The sequence below is a fragment of the Astyanax mexicanus genome, chromosome 1 (genome assembly GCF_023375975.1).
Source record: "Astyanax mexicanus isolate ESR-SI-001 chromosome 1, AstMex3_surface, whole genome shotgun sequence".
Lineage (NCBI taxonomy): Eukaryota > Metazoa > Chordata > Actinopteri > Characiformes > Acestrorhamphidae > Astyanax > Astyanax mexicanus.
In genome coordinates, this window is record NC_064408.1 from 103,901,411 (window position 1) to 103,920,684 (window position 19,274).

Consider the following 19,274-nt stretch of genomic DNA (forward strand, 5'->3'; position numbering starts at 1 on the left):
ATCCCTGTAACTTGATTCAGCTTGCATGCTGATGCCATAGCACACTTTCTCTCTCAGATCAATAAAGAGAAATTGAATCTGATGTATTCTAATCACATTGTTATTCACCAGTGTGATTCAGGTGGTGATAGTGTTATTGAGCTTTGTTCTTCAGAAATCTGAATGTCACATGATCTCATATGATCCAGGTTTCCTGTGGGCGTGCAGGAGAGTGGATTTAAATGGAGAAAGGCCATTACGGCTCTGTGAGAGTAAACTCAGCTGGTAGTGAATGCAGTAGTGCAGTGAATGTGGTGAGTCCTGATCCCCGCTGGGCAGTGATCATACTCCAAACTCGTCTACACTAAGGCCATTTTAAAGGAAGGGTTTCCGTTTCATATCTGAGATGAGTTCAATACTCCAAAATAGGTGAACTTTGATGTTCAAAAAAAAAAAGAAAAAGAAAACGTCATGAAACAAAGTTACAAAAATGAAAGCATTTTTTATTTTTTTAAACGTCACATTGCAAGTTATCATACATCAAAACCTCATTTCAGTATTTATCTATCCTCAATTTTGAAATTAGTTTTCAAAAAAGAAAACGAAAAAAAAATCACAACTATGAAAAAACACAGAAATCAAGACCTATAAAAAATATAAAACTCCAACAGTACTATCATTTGATAATCTCCGCTTTGACAAGTACCATTTGAATAGCAAAACATAATTTAAATTCACTTAGTTTTGAATTTACACACAACCAAGCAGACAAACAAATCTGAAACATTAGTTTTTTCTTAAATAGAGGGAAAAAAGACAACATTATGTCATGCAGACGACATAATATTAAATATTAATTCAAACAAAAAATAATATATATATATTTCTCTGTCAATATATATCTCTTTTTCATTTTTCAAGTCAAAAACACTCTCCCTCCCTTTTTATAGGGAAACAAGCTAAATTAAAACAAGACCCACAAAAATAAGCTAACATTTTGTTTCTTTTCATTCCGTACTGTAGCTGCCGACAGAGGCATGACTGTATTTTGGAAGTGTTAAAATCAAAATTTTACCAAAAAACGTTTGGCACAGAAAAAAAAGTCTAATCTGATTTGTACTGAGTTTATAAAATGAAAACATTCTGTGCGTTGCCGTCGTTCGGGAGGGAGTGCGTCTCCTGAACACTGCGCAAGGCCAGTGGTGTATTATCCCAGAGTTGCTTCTTACTGCAGCATGCTTTTGATGGTCTTTGCGGTCGACTCGTCATTCAGATGCTTTGTCGTATACCTGCAGACATAAACAATGCGTTCTTTACACTCCATGCAGACTGCAGTGCCTACACATAGACGTCAATTAAAAACGAATGAAACACAGACAGCTGGAGATACACTGAATCAACGTTCCTTTTCCACTGTCTAATGTGTTGAATCTGCATTTATCTCAGAACATAGTTTATGTCATCACTGATTCAAACATATACTTATATATATATATTGTTTGTATTAAACTTCACTTAATATTAAATATGTATATCTTGTTAGTATGCACTATGTTTTTGAACTGCTGAAAGAAATCATTAGGTTGTTATTATTATTGTTATAGTGCTGTCAATGTTAATGCGTTAATGCCTGGGATTAATCAGTAAACTTTAACATCTTTAAATTTTGGTCCCAACTTTCTCCTGTATTTCCTTCTTTGTACAGAGGCTGGTGATGGATTAGCTGTTTTATTTGGCAATATATACACAGAGTCTTTTACTTTCTATTGAAATATGGATTAAATCTCATAATTATCTCATAATCCCTTCTCTCTGTGTCTTATATATTCTAAAAGTCCCAACTCTTCAAATCCTTTAAATGAATGTTGATTCAATGTCTAGTTGAACCAATGTCTATGATGCAAAATATTAAGTTGTTAAATAAAGGATTTTTATAGATGTTTTTTCATCAGCAGCATTATAACATGTAATGCAACCATAACTCAACATTTATTTAGTGTTCTTTGCTATCAGAGACTTAATTCACAGTCATCATCTTACATCTTGACTAACAAGGTTACAGTCCAACATCTTAATTTTAACCATCACAGCTTCTGGAAAGCCTCTTTCAGATTACAAGGCCAACAAAAGCATAGATTTAGCACCTTTAGGACAGCACTATACAGCCGACTGCATTTATATCCCAGAAAGAATCCATAGGGCTGCAGAGGTGTAGGCCAGGGATCTGCATCATCGTCTTATAGGTCAATTTGCTGTGGACCACAGATGGCCAGAATTAGCTGCCCTGTAAAAAGCTCTCTATAAATTGTCTATAATTGATGGGTGGATGTATTGAAATCCACGTCAGAATTAACATGTAAAATTCCACACAAACTAACTGTCCCTTACACTGTGCCAAAATCTCTTAATTAACGGATCAATAGAAATTCTTCAAAATGACCTGAAATAAACAGTTTCTACATTGACTTCCATTGAAAGCTTATAAGGTTTTTTCTCTCTCCTGTAAAGTTGCTGTTTTGGAGATAAGTGTTTTTCATTGGAAAGTGACGATATTCATGTTAGCGCAGTAGTGGCGTTCCAATAGAGTGGGACTTTATGAGCCATTTTTTAAGTCACAATTAGGACTGGTTTGATAGATGTTGTACGATTAGTTATATTATAAATACATTCAGTAATGCTTACCTGTGATATTATGAGTATGTAATTTTTTTATATCCTGTATACAACAGCTTTAAATATAGTACTGAAAGTAGGTATTAGATGCTGAGTAATGCTTTAATGCTTACCTGAGCGCGTTTAGTAGGCCCTCCACGCTGTTCGGAGGCTGATCTCTAAGAACTTTAATGCATCCTTTCATCTGTTTAGTAACACAAAGGTAAAGGGTGATTTGAGTAACTCTATAAAAGAACTACTTTCACTCACAAGAAGAACCCAGCTAATAAGACCAATGTCTGCATCACTACTTCCAGCTATCCAGAAATATCCATTATTTATTATTTATTCACAAATGTATTTACAAAAACAGGTGTTTAATATTTCATGCTAATGTGTCTAACAAACACATTTAGACTGAAAGATTATGTCTAATAATAGTGTTGGATCATGCTCTTTAGATTTTCCTCATTTAAATAGCAAATTTCTGAATTCAGCATATTTTACAGCAAATATTCACTTACGTCTATTTTGGAGGACTTGGCGAAAGCACCAACAGGATGAACGTAGTCATAGAGGATGATCACCCCCACCATGACTCGCAGACAGAAGGACACAGTGGCCTCGCTGCTGAAACGGCTACGGTACTCACTGCACAAACACCACGGCAAAGCAAAAACATAAATAAATCAGTACACGCCAATAATCACTGTTGATTTCAGTTTTGTGAAGATTGCAGGGGTGGTGATATGGCCTTGAAATAATATCCCAATATTTCAGGGTATTTTACAGAGTAACAGAGTACCCTGTTAGAATACTTTTTTCTACACTTTTTCTACATTTTTTTTTTAGAATTTTCTTCTGTAACAAAAAAAGTTACATTTATTTAGCTTATTTATTACAAGTTTTAAATGTTTAGTAAGATCTGTAAAATTTTGTCTAAATAAATGATACTAATACTGTAACAAAGCAATGCAGTGCAGAATATTTAGTGCATGCATTTAAACTGCAATGATATAAAACATTATATAAACAATCCCAATAAAGCTTTACAGTAAATAGCAAAAAAAATACAAAATAAACTGCTTTTAGGAAAAAATAGTACTATCCCCACAATTTGGATCTTTTAATTGTTTACCGTCTAACTGTATTGTTTAGACATTTTTGGGGGGGTTTGGAAGATTTAGACAGCAGCAACATTACCAGTCAGTACTGACCTCACTGATTGCACATTTACTGTGTTATTGAGTACAATATGATACACTTCTAATATATTGCATATATATTTTAGTTGTTAATAAAATGAAGAGAGCCTTACGGAGTCTCCAGCATGACTTTGCACACACTGGCCATAGTGCTCAACACGTCTGTGGTGTTCTCGATAGGCAAGTTCTTGTTCTGTAGAGGAAACAAAAAAAGGGCCAGACTTGTTACTAGCCAAACTACTTCTTCAGTTCATTAAAGACAACAATAATGTAACTATACATTATACAAGCCAGTGTTTAACTGTCAGAAATTAGTGCTTCTTACCTCAGACACAAACTTTGTTGTGCCATCACTCAGCGTCTTCAGCATGGGCGTGGCATCAGCGTAAAACAGAGATATTCTATTGGCCAGCTCATTGTTCACCTCATTTTCTCCCTCTGCCTGCAAAGAGAATAAAAATAAATATCTTCTTTATTTGGATAGAAAGTGAAAAAAGACAAGGCAATACAGAAAAGACAGAAAGCAGTTATCCTGGAACAGCTGACCCCATTATGTCCACAATATTAATGCAAGCAGACACTCTGATCTGAAGCAGCAACCAAACATCACAGGTTTGCTGAAAAGTAATACAGATGTAATTATAAATACAGCAGGTCCTCTAGACCAATAAGAAAAAAACAATTGATGTAAATGTATCATGTACTATGATTCATTTGCATTATGAATTTGAACTTTTTTTTTTTTAATTTTCCAAGATCTCTCTCTTACAATAGGAAAAATCCATGACATTTATACACTAACTGAGAAAATCATTAGAAGCACTATATATATATATATATATATATATATATATATATATATATATATATATATATATATATATATATATATATATATTATTGATTTTAAAATGTCTATTTGTGGTCTCTAGTATGAATGAATGCTATATAAGCTGTTTTTTTGTGAGAGAAAAAAAAGTGCTCCGGTGATCCATCATAACAGTGCTTTAGTCTGGTGGAGGAGAGGGTGGGGAGAAACAACAGGATTTTGGCTCTTGTTTATGAATATTCATACATGCAAACACACCACCTCTGATTGGCTAACAGCACTGCAATACAGCAGTTACAATTGTTTTAAATAAAACAAAGACATTTTCACACTAATAACAGTCTTTGCAATGTCAAATGTTACTTTACAACATGTGTAATGCCCTGCTTAGTGCCGTTCAGCCACTGATCTTGTCTTAGAGTCTCTGTAAAACGCAAAATCCACTGGAGATCCCATGTAAACTTAGTTACTTACACACAGAGGTGGGCAGCCCAATCCTTGCACATTCTTTTTTTTATTATTAAATGACACACAGATGGTAGCATGTTTAGCAGGTTTAATATTATGAGTAAATAGTGGCCGTGAAGGGATACACAGGGTCATTAACACTTTTCAAATTCACTGTGGCATTCAAGCTATGAATAGTTTGTATTATCAGCATTTCTTTGCCCAAAGTGTTCCGAGAGAACATCTCCCACACCATTACAGCAACTGCACCAGCCTGAACTGCTGACACAAGGCCAGCTGGATTCATGGATTTAGAGGTTCATGGTGTTAGCTCTGACATCTGTGTGCTTCAGCAGATATTGAGATTCATCAGGTTTCACCAGGCTACATTTTCTAGTCTCACTTTGTTCCACTGCTGCTGTAGCTGTGTGCTGTAGCACTGATAAAGGCTGTTGCGCTGAAAATCTCAGGAAATCATCAGATAACTAATCAACCCAGACTGCCTGACACCAACAATCACATCATGGTCTAAATCACTGAAATAACATTTTTCCACAGAGATAATTATGACAAATATAACAATAATACACTCCTTAATGGAGTCACCATATGTGTTAAAGTCACTATAGACTCACTATAGAAATACAACATCAGCCTTAAGGTTGACACAAGTTACTATATTTAAACTAACTTCAAGCTTAACTTTAAGAAGTTTGGTGTTGTCTATAAAAATCTGTGACTAGTTTTATACAGTATAATTTGAGGTATTTCTCCCCTTGGTTGATCTGCTTCTCCTTTTTTGTTTCTTGCAAGCAATATATTATGTTAGTAAGCTTTACTAGACCAGCAAAACAAAAAGTGTTTTTTTTTTTTATATTGGGATTTTTTAATTTCTTCAAACTTTCAAGTCATAAATTATGGCATTTTAAAAAACAATGATTTGCATTTTTTGGTTGTGGTTGGTGTGTCCTTTATTAAGGAAATTCAACATTATCACCTAAATGTAAGCAAAGTGATTCAGTAAATTATTATATTTATACTGAAATGGTTGTGGTGGTGAGAGCCAGGGGTTGCAATAAACAGTTTTATTACCTTTTCAAAACAAACACTGAACCTTTACAGCCCTCCTTTAATTGTTTATACATTAATTTATACATAGATTTTAATTTATAATTTAGAGGGTTTTAAAGAACTGCCAACCAGCCAAAAAAAATGGGACTGGTTGCTGTGTTTACATGTAATTTACATAAAGGTATAACTGCCTGGATGAAATCTGTGTTGCCTTTCTTTCGTCTCTCTCTCTTTAATTATGTTTCTTTTACATATATCTGTAATGCTGAAACTATGTTTCCAGTAAAATTTAATATATTTTAAATTCTAAACCTCGACTCACTGACACTTTCTGGGATTGTAAGTGATTGTAAGTTTCTCCAGTATGATAACATTTCACATTAAATCTTTCCACATATATAATAATTCATTTTTGGAATTCCCCTTAAGAAGTGTCTGGGATTTTGTAGCTCAGAACCTTAATATTCTGTGACAAAAGCTGGATCATCCAGAGCTAGTAATAACAAAGCCATGCAAGCTGAGCAACAGACAGAAAATTTGCTGTGACTTTTTTACGCAAAATTTGTCTGATTTCATAAATGAGTGAATTCATCAAACAGTAAATTACATGCACCTGCATGTGCCCAAATTAAACACTGGCTCAGTTTAGCGCCAATGCCTGCTACACTGCAGGCTGCAGGCCCAGGGCCCAAGAGAGCTGCCATGGCTGAGGGGTCACTGGGTTGAATAGGGGAGAATTTGAGGGGAATACCAGCCCACTCCACTATGCTGTGTATCTGGGCAGTGAGGAGTCCCTCAGGGGTGAGTATTAGGCAGATCTCAGTTCAGATTTTAGGTTTTCCTAAGAGAGAGAGAGAGTGGTGGGTCTCATGGGAGAGTGCGTGTGCAGCAGACCACAGTTCAGGTGCTGGGGTTTGTGTCGGTGCACCTCAATGCACTTCAGCAATCGCCTCACACTCACTGAACCTCCCTGTGGGATGGCTTTTCTGTTTGGGTCTTGGTGGTCCCCGGAGGGTTATTCTGTGTGTGTGTGTGTGTGTGTGTGTGTGTGTGTGTGTGTGTGTGTGTGTGTGTGTGTGTGTGTGTGTGTGTGTGTGTGTGTGTGTGTGTTGTGTGTGGTAGTGAAGCAGCCTGTTAGTGGAATGGCAAAGAAGTGGCATCAATTTGGGAGTAGCCCTTCAAATGACCCTGTACACTTGGACTGAAATGGCTGGAGAAAGAGGAGGGGGGTGGGGTGGTGGGTCAGTGAATGCATCACCCCACCACTCCCAACATGACAAAGTCAAGACTGTGTGTGTGTGTGTGTGTGAGTGAGAGAGTGAGAGAAAGAGAGAGAGAGAGAGAGAGAGAGTGAGAGAGAGAGAGAGAGAGAGAGAGAGAGAGAGAGAGAGAGAGAGAGAGAGAGAGAGAGAGAGAAAAGAACTATTTAACAGAAAAAGATAGCAAAAATAAGGTTTAGAAAAGATTTAATGAAAAAAATTAACATTCGGAAACATTATTTTACACTAAACCTCAAAGACAAACATCCCATAACAAAACAAAAATGTTCAAGGTCAACTGATGTTATTTAGAGGTGTAGCCATTTTGCCAAGGTCTGAAAGAAGTCCCAAATTGTCACCCTCATCTTAGAGAAAAATTGGAGGAACATTTTATGTTAAAATGAGATTTAAGATTATTAACATTTAAGATGGTCACAATGACCAGACCAATGTCTGGAAGAGTAAAGGCAAGGCATTCATCTCAAGAACACAGTTACTGTGGTGGTAGTTCCGTTTTGTTTTGGGGTTGCCAGTAGCCCTGCACTCTTTCACTTTTTTATACACTTGATAAAGTAAGATAACATCCAGGTTTTGTTATGGCCTTCCAAAAAGTCCTAATGCCAACTGAAAATATGTGGACTGTGCTGACAAGGACATTTTGTACCAGGAAACGACCAAACTTTACAAATTCAATCAAAAAAGAGGCAAAAACGTCTCTCCAGGCAATATAATATTACATTTTAACAATGTATCGTATGATAAAAAAAATAAAATATATTATGAAAGGCTTAGCAAGTTGTGACATATATATTGCATATATCATTTAGACTGAAAAAAAGTCTAACTTATTCACCAAAATCATTAACATCATTGAAAATTGAGTTTGCACTTCTTATGAACACTTACTGGAACATTATTAATCCTCATGCGGTTCAGGGTCCTTCTGTAGTAGCTGAAGTCATTCTGAATAGCTGGATTTGTCATCTGAGAAACAAAAAAACACACAGAAATCAAAGATTATTTCAAGACATTCTTTTGAAAGCAGCTGTGGGTGAATGCACTTGAAGGTTAGATGCCACTAGGCTGCCTGTCTCCAGCACTGAATCAGCTACTGTACATGGTTTTCTATGACAGGGGTGTTTGACAAATGCGGAATAAACATAGCTTAAGGCAGCCTGAAATGCAAAGGATAGTGACAGGATTAGCCAGTACTTTGCTTAAAAGGATTTTGGTTCTCTCAAATCGCCAAAACAGCCCTTTTCTTGTCAGCACTTGGCTTGTCGAGATGCATTTGCTCCCACTGGCAGGATTCCTGTGAGCGCAGGCTGAGTGCAGTAGACGCGCTGTCTGTGATGGGAGGGTAAGCAGCGAGGGACACGGCCTAATGAGATGTACGCTTCTTTCAGGAGCGACTGTTTTCGGGCTGCAGCGGCAGAGGGGAGATCACAGTCTGCAGATCAGACTGAAGGTCAGATAGAAAGGTCATCTCTTCAGAATTCAGGGCTACAGAAGTCAACTCATCAGTTCTAAATCAAGCTGACAATTCCCACGATTAGGGTCAATGTTTGGACAGGCGGTCAAATCTGATTCCTTGCATCTCTCTGATCTTCCACCAAAATGAAAAACTACAGTTTTTCTATTACAAATACAAATTTTTCATTATATATATTTTTTTATTTCATATATAAAAAAATCATACATTGTAGATTTATCTGTATTATTACCTACATTGAACTAAATTAAATGTGTCTTCATTTTATTCAACTATTTTAGTGTTACATGTATTAATTATAAATAATGTACAAATTGTAGCAGTGCTGAGCAATATGACAAATGAACAATCAATATCATGATTAATTGAGCATATTATTTTGATTGATTAAAAGATTATTTTGATGAATATTGGAAATTGTACTTTTTTAATACAAGTTCCTAAGGAACTTTTTATTAATTTTTTCGTTTAATAATTTTTTATCACTTGTCCAGCCCTATTTTGTACGTATACAAAATTTAAAATATCACTACTGCAAAACTGTGCAATAAAATGTGCAGATGCGTACAGAGGATTGATTTATAGTTTTTTTTATTAATGTTAAAAAGTACCAAGTTGAATGTGGATATATATATTATTTTCCCATCTGCTTAAGCCCCACCCACCTACTGTATAACATTTACAATCCACAACAACTCCTACACAGAATAATCACAAAAAATATGGAACACATAATAATATAACATGAATTGAAATATTAGTAGTAGCTGATTTTGTTTACCTGTAATATGAATCGTATTTGAATGGCTATCGCAACATCGATTTATATACAGTGAGTCCAAAAAGTATTTGATCCCTTGCTGATTTTCTTCGTTGGCCCACTAATAAAGACATGATCATTCTATACTTTTAATGGTAGATGTATTCTTACATGGAGAGACAGAATATTAAAAAGAAAATCCAGAAAATAAATCTAAGGAATATATATTAATTGATTTGTATTTCATGGAGTGAAATAAGTATTTGATCCCTTAGTATTCATTAGCAGTTCTGGCTTTTACAGACCAGTTAGACACTCCCAATCAACTTGTTACCTGACCTGAAGCCACCTGTTCTCACTAATCACTTGTGTGAAAAACACCTGTCCACAGAATCAGACAGATCACACAGATTTCAAGTCTCCAACATGGGTAAAACCAAAGAGCTGTCACAGGACCTCAGAGTCAGAATTGTTGACCTTCACAAAGCTGGAATGGGCTACAAAAAGATTAGTAAGGTGTTGGATGTGAAAGTAACAACTATTGGTGCAATTATCAGAAAGTTTAAAGAGTATAACATGACAATCAACAGACCTCGGCCCGGTGCTCCAAAGAAGATTTCGCCTCGTGGGGTGGCAATGATGCTGAGAACGATCGTCCTGCAACCACTCGGCAGGAGTTAGCAAATGACCTGAAGGCAGCTGGGACCACAGTTTGCAAGGAAACAATTGGCAACACTTTGCGCAACAATGGATTCACATCCTGCAGTGCCCGAAAGGTACCCCTGCTGAAGAGAGCACATGTGGAGGCGCGCCTCAAGTATGCCAATGATCATTTGAAAGATGAACCAAGTTATTGGGAAAAGGTTTTGTGGTCAGACGAGACCAAAATTGAACTTTTTGGCCTCAACTCCACCCGCCATGTGTGGAGGAAGAAAAATGCTGCCTATGACCCCAAGAACACTGTGCCCACCGTCAAGCATGGAGGTGGAAGCATAATGTTTTGGGGGTGTTTCTCTGCCAAGGGTACAGGGCTACTTCACCGCATCACTGGGAAGATGGATGGAGCCATGTACCGCACAATCCTGAGGGACAACCTCCTCCCCTCTGCCAGGGATCTGAAAATGGGCCGTGGTTGGGTCTTCCAACATGATAACGACCCTAAACATACAGCAAAGGATTGGCTCAAGAAAAATCACATTAAGGTCATGGAGTGGCCCAGCCAGTCGCCAGACCTCAATCTGATCGAAAATCTATGGAGGGAGCTGAAGGTCAGAGTTGCCAAGCGACAGCCCACCAACCTTCATGATTTAGAGAGGATCTGCAAAGAAGAGTGGGCCAAAATTCCCCCTGGTGTGTGTGCTAAACTTGTGGTTAACTACAACAAACGTCTCACCGCTGTGCTTGCAAACAAAGGCTTTGCCACTAAGTATTGAGTGTGTTTGGCAAGAGGGATCAAATACTTATTTTCCTCATTGAAATACAAATTAATTAAAATATATTCTTTAAAATTATATTCTGGATTTTTGTCTTGATATTCTGTCTCTCCATGTTAGAATATATCTACCATTAAAAGTGCAGAAGGATAGTGTCTTTATTAGTGGGCAAACAAAGAAAATCAGCAAGGGATCAAATACTTCTTGGACTCACTGTATATATATATATATATATATATATTAGGACTGTGAATGTTAAAGCGTTAACGAATGAGATTCATTTGGAATCAGTACAGTGTTACACTTTTTTAAACAAAAATAATCACGCCACAAAGTTTTACCACAAATTCTGCAGTAATCTGCCCCGCCGCAAGGTTGTCATTTTTAAACCTTTATTACTGTTTATACTTTTATCGTTTAAAACATTTGACACTTCATTTTTAGAATTAAAAAAATTACATTTAGTTTATTTTTCCCCCATCAGACTTAGCAACCTCACCAACAATCACCTAATAAACAGCAAATTGCAAATATTCTGTAATTTATCAACAGAAATCACCACAGATGTTGCTTAAGTACTAGTGCAACTGAATGGAAAGGAAGTGTGGGACTGTTGCAAAAATAAAACCACGCTTTGGGCTAAAATCCAACAAGAATTCTGCAACATTTTTCTTTGTAATATTACAAATCATGAAAAGCTTACATCTGAAAGAGCGAACGTTTCCTAACCTCAGTTCCAGCAGCGCTACCATCGGAATATTCACGCCAGATTAGGAGGAGGGCCAACTGTAGCCCACAGAGTGCTGCACTGTAGTGCTGGCAGGCTAAATTAGGTCACAGTACCAAGCTGGGTGGAGGGAGGAGGCGAGGATGGATGGAGGCTGGCATGCCACCTTGCACCCCCTACCTGCCCGCTTTTAGCACCCCCATCTGGGGGGCTCTTTAATTGGGCCATCCCATCCCAGTGCCGCGGGGTGTAGTGGCGCATGCCTGTGTGCGTTTTTTTGTGTGTGTGTGTGTGTGTGTGTGTGTGTTTTCTTGTGGGGTGGGGCGAGAGTGAGAGGAAGAGAAAGAGGGGAGAAGGCGAGAATTTTGGCTCAGGGATAAACAAGGCTGGAGCGAGACTGAAGTGCGTCTGATTGCATGTGACAGATATGAGGTCGGCTACCCCTCGCCACATTAGGTGGGATACTAGCCAGTCTTTTAAGTTTGTGTCGATGTCGAGACGTCTCAGAGTGGAGCTCTTTAGATAAACTAACTGACATGACTCACTATACTGATAAAGGGCACTGAAAACACATACACTAACTGAAGGTGACGGAGGGGCTTTACTTAAAAAAAGAAGAGGTTTTTACTGTGAAACTGGAATAGGTCAGTCTCATTATATTAGCTCTGAATTGAGATAAAAGGAAACTGGAGAGGGGTGAGAACAAAAGGGAAAGACAAATTTCTCGTTTGTTACTGTAATCCTAATGTAACCCCCTGGGGCAGTGTGCTGGCGAACAACTCCAAACAAACAATCTTCTCATTAGCCGAGTGTTAATCATATTAGCCTGCAATTACAGAGCATTAGAATTACTGAGAGTAAGAAGCTTGCTGAGCCTTTATATCAGAGTCACTCAACAGCATTTGGAATCAAGAAATGTCCAGGATTTTGTTTATACACACAGCATTTTCACAGTGCCATAATCGCAACATTATAAAACAGCTCAATATGCTTGGAGAAGAACAGTAACTAGCATATCTGTTACTGTATTTCAGTTTGCATGCCACGCCCACATTGTATGACATCATGGTGAATGTGTGTTTTGTTTTGTTTGTTTGTTTGTTTATTTCTTTAATTTTTGTGGGTGTGAAAGTGGGGGCAAATGGGATCTCTTGGTTTACTTGCTTCTTTGACAACAAAAAAAAATCAATCCAAGAAAGAGTTGCTAGAATTAAAAGGAAGTTTATGTGTGTGAATATAATGAACATATACAGCTCTGGAAAAAATTAAGAGACCACTTCAGTTTCTGAATCAGTGTCTGATTTTGCTATTTATAGGTTTATGTTTGAGTAAAATGAACATTATTGTTTTATTCCATAAACTACAGACAACATTTCCCACAAATTCCAAATAAAAATATATTGTCATTTAGAGCATTTATTTTCAGAAAATGAGAAATGGCTGAAATAACAAAAAGGATACAGAGCTTTCAGACCTCAAATAGTACAAAGATAACAAGTTCATATTCACAAAGTTTTGAGAATTCAGAAATCCATATTTGGTGAAATAACCCTGGACGCTAACATTAGTATTTAGTTAGCTCGCCGCTAATGTTAGTGTGTTAGCTAGCTTGCCGCTAACCATAATTCTTTCCCTGGATTAGGTGTTTATGGTGGGCCACGGTGCTTTCCCACCGGCATTTAACACATCATCTGAAAATGTAATGCCTACAGCATTTTGACAGAAAATTACATTAAATTTAAGACAATTTGAGACGTTAATTTCCGGGATTTTAATTTAAGACATTTTAAGACTTTTTAAGGACCCGCAAGGGCTGTCCCAATTCTTTGGGGGAGGTTTTCACTCCTTCTACTTGTAATTTTGTTCCAAAGGGGAAGGATTACACTCAAAAACTAGGGGTAGGGATACAAAAGAGAAATGAGATTGGGCAGATTTATAAGCTGTTAATCATTCATACAATAACTAAACTACATGATGTTCTCACTGACATTCTGATAGACTTAAATCTATGTGAACATTCTCTGAAATCGTACAGATATGGATGGATCAGAGCAGTGCCACTAGAAATAGTGAGAGCAGTGTAGACAACAGTTCATCTAAAAGAGCTGAATCCTTGTAATTTACTGTATGTACTGAATTCTAAGATTCTCAGAAATCCCTTCTGAGATGAGTTCAGCTGGGTCTCTTTTCAGTAAACATCAGTATCTTTAGTGTCTGCAGTAACAGGGTGGTGCGTAAGCCGTGTAGAGAAGGACCCACCTTAAGCTCGTCGAAGCGGAGCGTGAAGTGCAGGATTTCTGCGAACTGCTTGGCGAGGGCCTGCTCTCGCTCTAGGTGCTGCGTGGGGTCACTGTGGGTTTCGTTGGTCAGTGCCCTCAAAAGGCTGTGCAGCGCTGCTTCTGTGGAAGCAAATAGAATAGAAACACAGTTAAGAATTATAAAATATAAAACTGCAGTTTTGCATTAAAAGGGGATAAAGATGTGGGTTTATTTTTATTTAAATTTTTTTCCCATTTTCTCCCCATTCCACACAGCCAATTACCCAACTCACTCATTAGGACTCCTATCACTAGTAATGCCCCAACACACCAGGAGGGTGATGACTAACACATGCCTCCTCCGATACATGTGAAGTCAGCCACCGCTTCTTTTCGAGCTGCTGCATCACAGCTCGCTTGAAGGAAAACACAGCGACTCGGTTCCGATACATCAGCTCACAGACACCCTGTGATGCAGACATCACCCTAAGAGTGATGTGGGGAGAGAGCGCCATCTACCCACCTAGAGGGAGCAGGGCCAATTGTGCTCCCTCTGAGCGCCGGCAGCTTAATAGCAAAGCTGAATGAGCGGGGTAAAAGTTGGATTTTATTTGTAAAAATAAACAAAACGCTTATATTGAAACCACATATATTTCTTCTGGTATCAAAAACAATGCCAAATACCCAGGAAAAAAAAAAGTTTAGAAATAAAAAGGGCTTATGCAGAAATGTATATACAAAGCTAGCACACATGAATAAGTGGCTTTTTTTCTCAGGCAAAGACAGACTGTTTAACTGGTTTGCACATGTTGTTGCAGTTGTTTACCACCACTAGTGCTACAGAATATGCAGCTGACATTATTTTTAAACTGACATATGGACTGCAGTGGAATATATGTTGTCCACTGCCAGTAATGACAGCAACAATACTATATTTAGGAGCTATATTTAAGTGTCAGTGTCAGCATACATATGGATATGGTAGCAGTGATTGTGCAACAGTAAAATAAATATTATATATGTATATATATATATATATATATATATATATATATATATATATATATATATATATATATATATAAGTATTTACCATTTGAACTCTGCAGCATTACACAATAAAAAGACAACAGTGATCTAACCCGGAGAAGATACGTCATTCACTTTCTACTGAGTCAAAGTGATCACACACACACACACACACACACACACACACACACAGTGCCTCCTCTCTCTACATTCGTGCATCTCTTACGTAAATGTCTCTTCACAAGCTCCCCAAAGTTCAGAATGAACTGGTTACACTACAGCTCTAAAGGCCTGAAGAAAACGAGCAAAGCATACACAAGCTGAGCTTAACCTACATTCTACATCTCCAGTCTCTCTATCTCTCTCTCTCTCTCTCTCTCTCTCTTCTCCATAGGCTAACTGTGCTGCATGCTACAGCAATTACATTACGTAACACGAGTCTGCTGAATTTACTGTGCTGTTACACTACCAGCGTCAGACCTGACTGATTCACTATAACTGCAGTTTCATTTTCCATCCTGACAGACTGAAAACACTCAATCTAAAACTGATCATGCAGGAGAGAACCAGGATGATAACCAGACAGACAGATAGACATAGACAGACAAACAGATGGATCACCACATAGAAAGACAGACAAACATAGGTGGAAGAACAGACAGACAGCCACAGACAGACAGATCACCATGTAGAAAGAGACAAGACGGATAGAAAGACAGATAAACAGATATGTAGAAAGTCTTACAGGCAGAAATATCATAGAATGACAAATCGAAACAAATTGGTAGAAAGACAGACAGACAGATCAACATGTAGAAAGACAGACAGACTACAGATAGACAGACAGATTAATATGTAGAAAGACAGACAGATTAATATGTAGAAAGACAGACAGATAGATCAATACAAAAAGACAAACAAATAGGTAGAAAGACAGAGACATATCAACATGTAGAGAGACATACAAATAAGTTAGATCTATATGTACAGAGACAGACAGACAGACAAATAAGATAGATCTACATGTACAGACAGACAGACAGACAGAGATAAGATAGATAAACATGTAGAGAGACAGACAGACAAATAAGATAGATCAACATGTAGAGAGACAGAAAGACAGAGATAAGACAGATCAACATGTAGACAGACAGACAGACAGATAAGATAAGATAGAAAACATGTAGAGAGACAGACAGATAGGTAAGATAGATCAACATGTAGAGAGAGAGAAAGACATAGAGGCAGATAGATGTATGTAAAATGAGACAAACAGACAGACAGACATGGGGATTGGAGACCAAAAACATTCTTGACAAAAATGGATACAGTAGGTAGTAAGACACGTAAGGCTGACTGACAGACAGACAGACAGAAAGACAGACAGAGATAAAAATGGGAATAAAAAAAAACATCCTTAATTCCCTGTTTTAAGTAATGTAACTCATGTACTGGGGCTTCTGAATTGTGTCGCATAAACAAGCAGAGAGTGTTTAGGTATTAAATCACTCACAGTCACTACACAGCTCTTCTACTGAGAGAGGAGAGGAGGGGGAAAAGAGGGGGGGCAGGCCAATGATCCGAGGAGAAGCAGTATGGTGGGTAAATTGAGCAGATTTGCTGGACGGTAATGACCTCCATCTGCTGCGGTCAGCTGGGCGGAGGGAGGGAAGGAGCTGATTAAAAATGGCCGTGGAAGTGAACTTTTCCCATCCTAGTCAAAACAGAGCTGAGACGGGCGACTCTTCAGGGGCACGGAGAGTCTAGTGCCGGGGCAGCGGAGGACAGCCCGGGTTGGGCATGATGTCACTCCACATCACATCAGCGCGGGCTGGCAGAGCTGAGCGGCAGCGTGTAGACAACACTGGCACCCAGCTAGAAAGGGCTGGGGGGGAAGCCAAGGGACAGAGCACTGCAACTGGAATCCAGCATGAGTGTAAAAATGCATTACTGCAGTAATAGTGATTCAAGTAGTGATAGAATAGCACTATTTTTTTATTTCGAGCAATGTTGAAAGACACTGAATAACTGAATAACATCCTCATATCAATTACCTTTTTATAAAAAGACGGGCATGCCATAGGTCATTAGACTGCAGTATATAAGCTGATCATGAGGTGCTACCTATAAATAATATGTGAGTGAGGCTGAACACTGGCCACTGTGCTCATGGCAACATGACTGTAATATGAATTATTATTAATAGCTCCAGTTAGGTACATTAGTAGGTGCTAAACGGATGGAACATTTAATTACCAAAGAGATGTGCAGGCGTTTTTTTTTTTTTTTTTTAAACATTTCTCGATCCACAGTGTCACACGTGTGTACAGAGAATACATTACAGAAGGCAGGCATTATCACTAACAGTGGACAGAGCAGTGTGTGGTAATGATCATGACTGGTAAAGTCTGGTTAAAATTGTCCATATGAACAGACAAGCAAATTTTGCGATGGGGCCCTCACCATGAAAACACAAGCCAGTGTTCAACCGCACTCACAAGATAACAAGATCACAAGATAACACCTCAAAACTAATTCAGGTAAGTGTGTTCAAAAATCATCCCCTGAGAAAACACTATAGGACTTACTATAGAGTAAGTCAACAGTCTCAGAACACTCTTTTTGTTTATTAAAATTAAATGCTTATGTTCTGGACATTAAAGCCTAAAAGATAGACCCCCTTCCCATTACTCAATGGGGTATTCAGAAATATCATTTTCCCTTTCATTTCTGAAATAAAAGAGTGTCTTGCAACTTTGCGAATTACCCTGAACATACCCCATATCCCATGACTTTTGGCGCATCAGCAAAGATATTTAGTAACAAAAGTAGAACTACTTTTTAATTGTACTTAGGTACTAAAATTCTGTATCTGTATCTACTGCAGTATTACTTTTCTCCTACTTTTACTTTTACTTGACTACATACATTTTTGATGAGTTGAATACTTTTACTGATAATTTTTTTATGTGCTGCATCGTTATTCATAACAATTCTAAAAAAGTTATAAATCATTCCAAACCCACATTATCACTAAAGCCAGAGCAGCAGATGAACTGTACTGTCATCATGTTTGATGAAGCTGCTCATCACTGAGTGAATCAAGTGATCAAGCTGATCTTATAAGATGCTTTTATAAGATGCGTTATGCTTTTTGCTCTGCTGCCTGCCTGCATAATGCTATTTAAACGTTCCACTGCTTTCTGTAGTAACTACATAACACTGTACTGTACTTTTACTTTCAGTAGATGAGTACCCTTTAGAATAAACTACTTAATATATAAACTTAAGTAAAAAATGTTGAATACGTTAGTGCTTAAAGAGCACTTCAACTTCTTCTCAATGAATAAAAGCTGATGTCTGTAAGTTTTGGGATTTAGGGCCCTCTCTGGTGAGAATAGGTAATTGCACGAGCATGCGGAAGAATCATTTTAAACTGGGTGGGTGTGATGCGGACTCCTTTCAGAGCGGATTAATCCGATTCCAGGTTATGTTCAGTCAGAGAGAGAGAGAGCGTGCTTAGTCAGAAATTTCACTTCTACTGCACACTTTCTTTTTACTATGAGTGAATGAGATACAGAGTTTTGAGTTTCCCCTTATGAAGTCTCCATTGCTCCACCAGCTGCTCACGTTCAGTAAAGCTGAGCCGGATCCTCTTTTAGAGGCTGTGTTGTGACGTAATTACTTAAAGACGAGTGACGTGGTCAGAAGAACTCCCATGACCCGACACCCCAGTTTTTAGAATTAATATATTAGGCTTAGCAGGGATGGTCGTTCCAGAACACTGGTACCATTAAACACAATATTTTATCCCTTCTCCACTCAGAATTGCTTTTGCTTTTAATTTAAAAACAAAATAATACAGACTTCTACTTTAAAGTACTTTTACTGAAGTCTGGCCGTCTAGTACGTTATACTGGTCTGCTCCTCCGTATAGATTGTAATAAGTTCAAAAGGAGCTGTCTGGAGTTCACATCTAAAAGAGCATCCAGATAAGCATCAGTGTATACCATACTCAAACTGCTCAATTTCTCAGTTCATATATCCATACATATACAAATAGCCACAGCGATCCCTAATTACACCCCCTGGCACAGACAGTGCTAAGCCTAACCTAATATGTCCACAGGCAG

At 37.8% G+C, this 19,274-nt stretch overlaps 1 protein-coding gene across 1 annotated transcript in view; it reads right to left on the reverse strand.

Annotated features, from left to right (window-relative positions):
* Positions 1-461: 461 nt before the first annotated feature.
* Positions 462-19,274, reverse strand: part of fam49bb (family with sequence similarity 49 member Bb) — an 83,857-nt gene continuing 65,044 nt past the window's right edge. The window contains exons 6-12 of the mRNA XM_007258593.4: positions 14,114-14,253; positions 8,349-8,426; positions 4,162-4,278; positions 3,950-4,029; positions 3,156-3,282; positions 2,766-2,836; positions 462-1,268 (exon numbers count right to left, since the gene is read on the reverse strand). Coding sequence (XP_007258655.1) covers positions 1,205-1,268; positions 2,766-2,836; positions 3,156-3,282; positions 3,950-4,029; positions 4,162-4,278; positions 8,349-8,426; positions 14,114-14,253 — 677 coding nt within the window. The 3' untranslated portion in view covers positions 462-1,204. The remainder of the gene's footprint in view (positions 1,269-2,765; positions 2,837-3,155; positions 3,283-3,949; positions 4,030-4,161; positions 4,279-8,348; positions 8,427-14,113; positions 14,254-19,274) is intronic.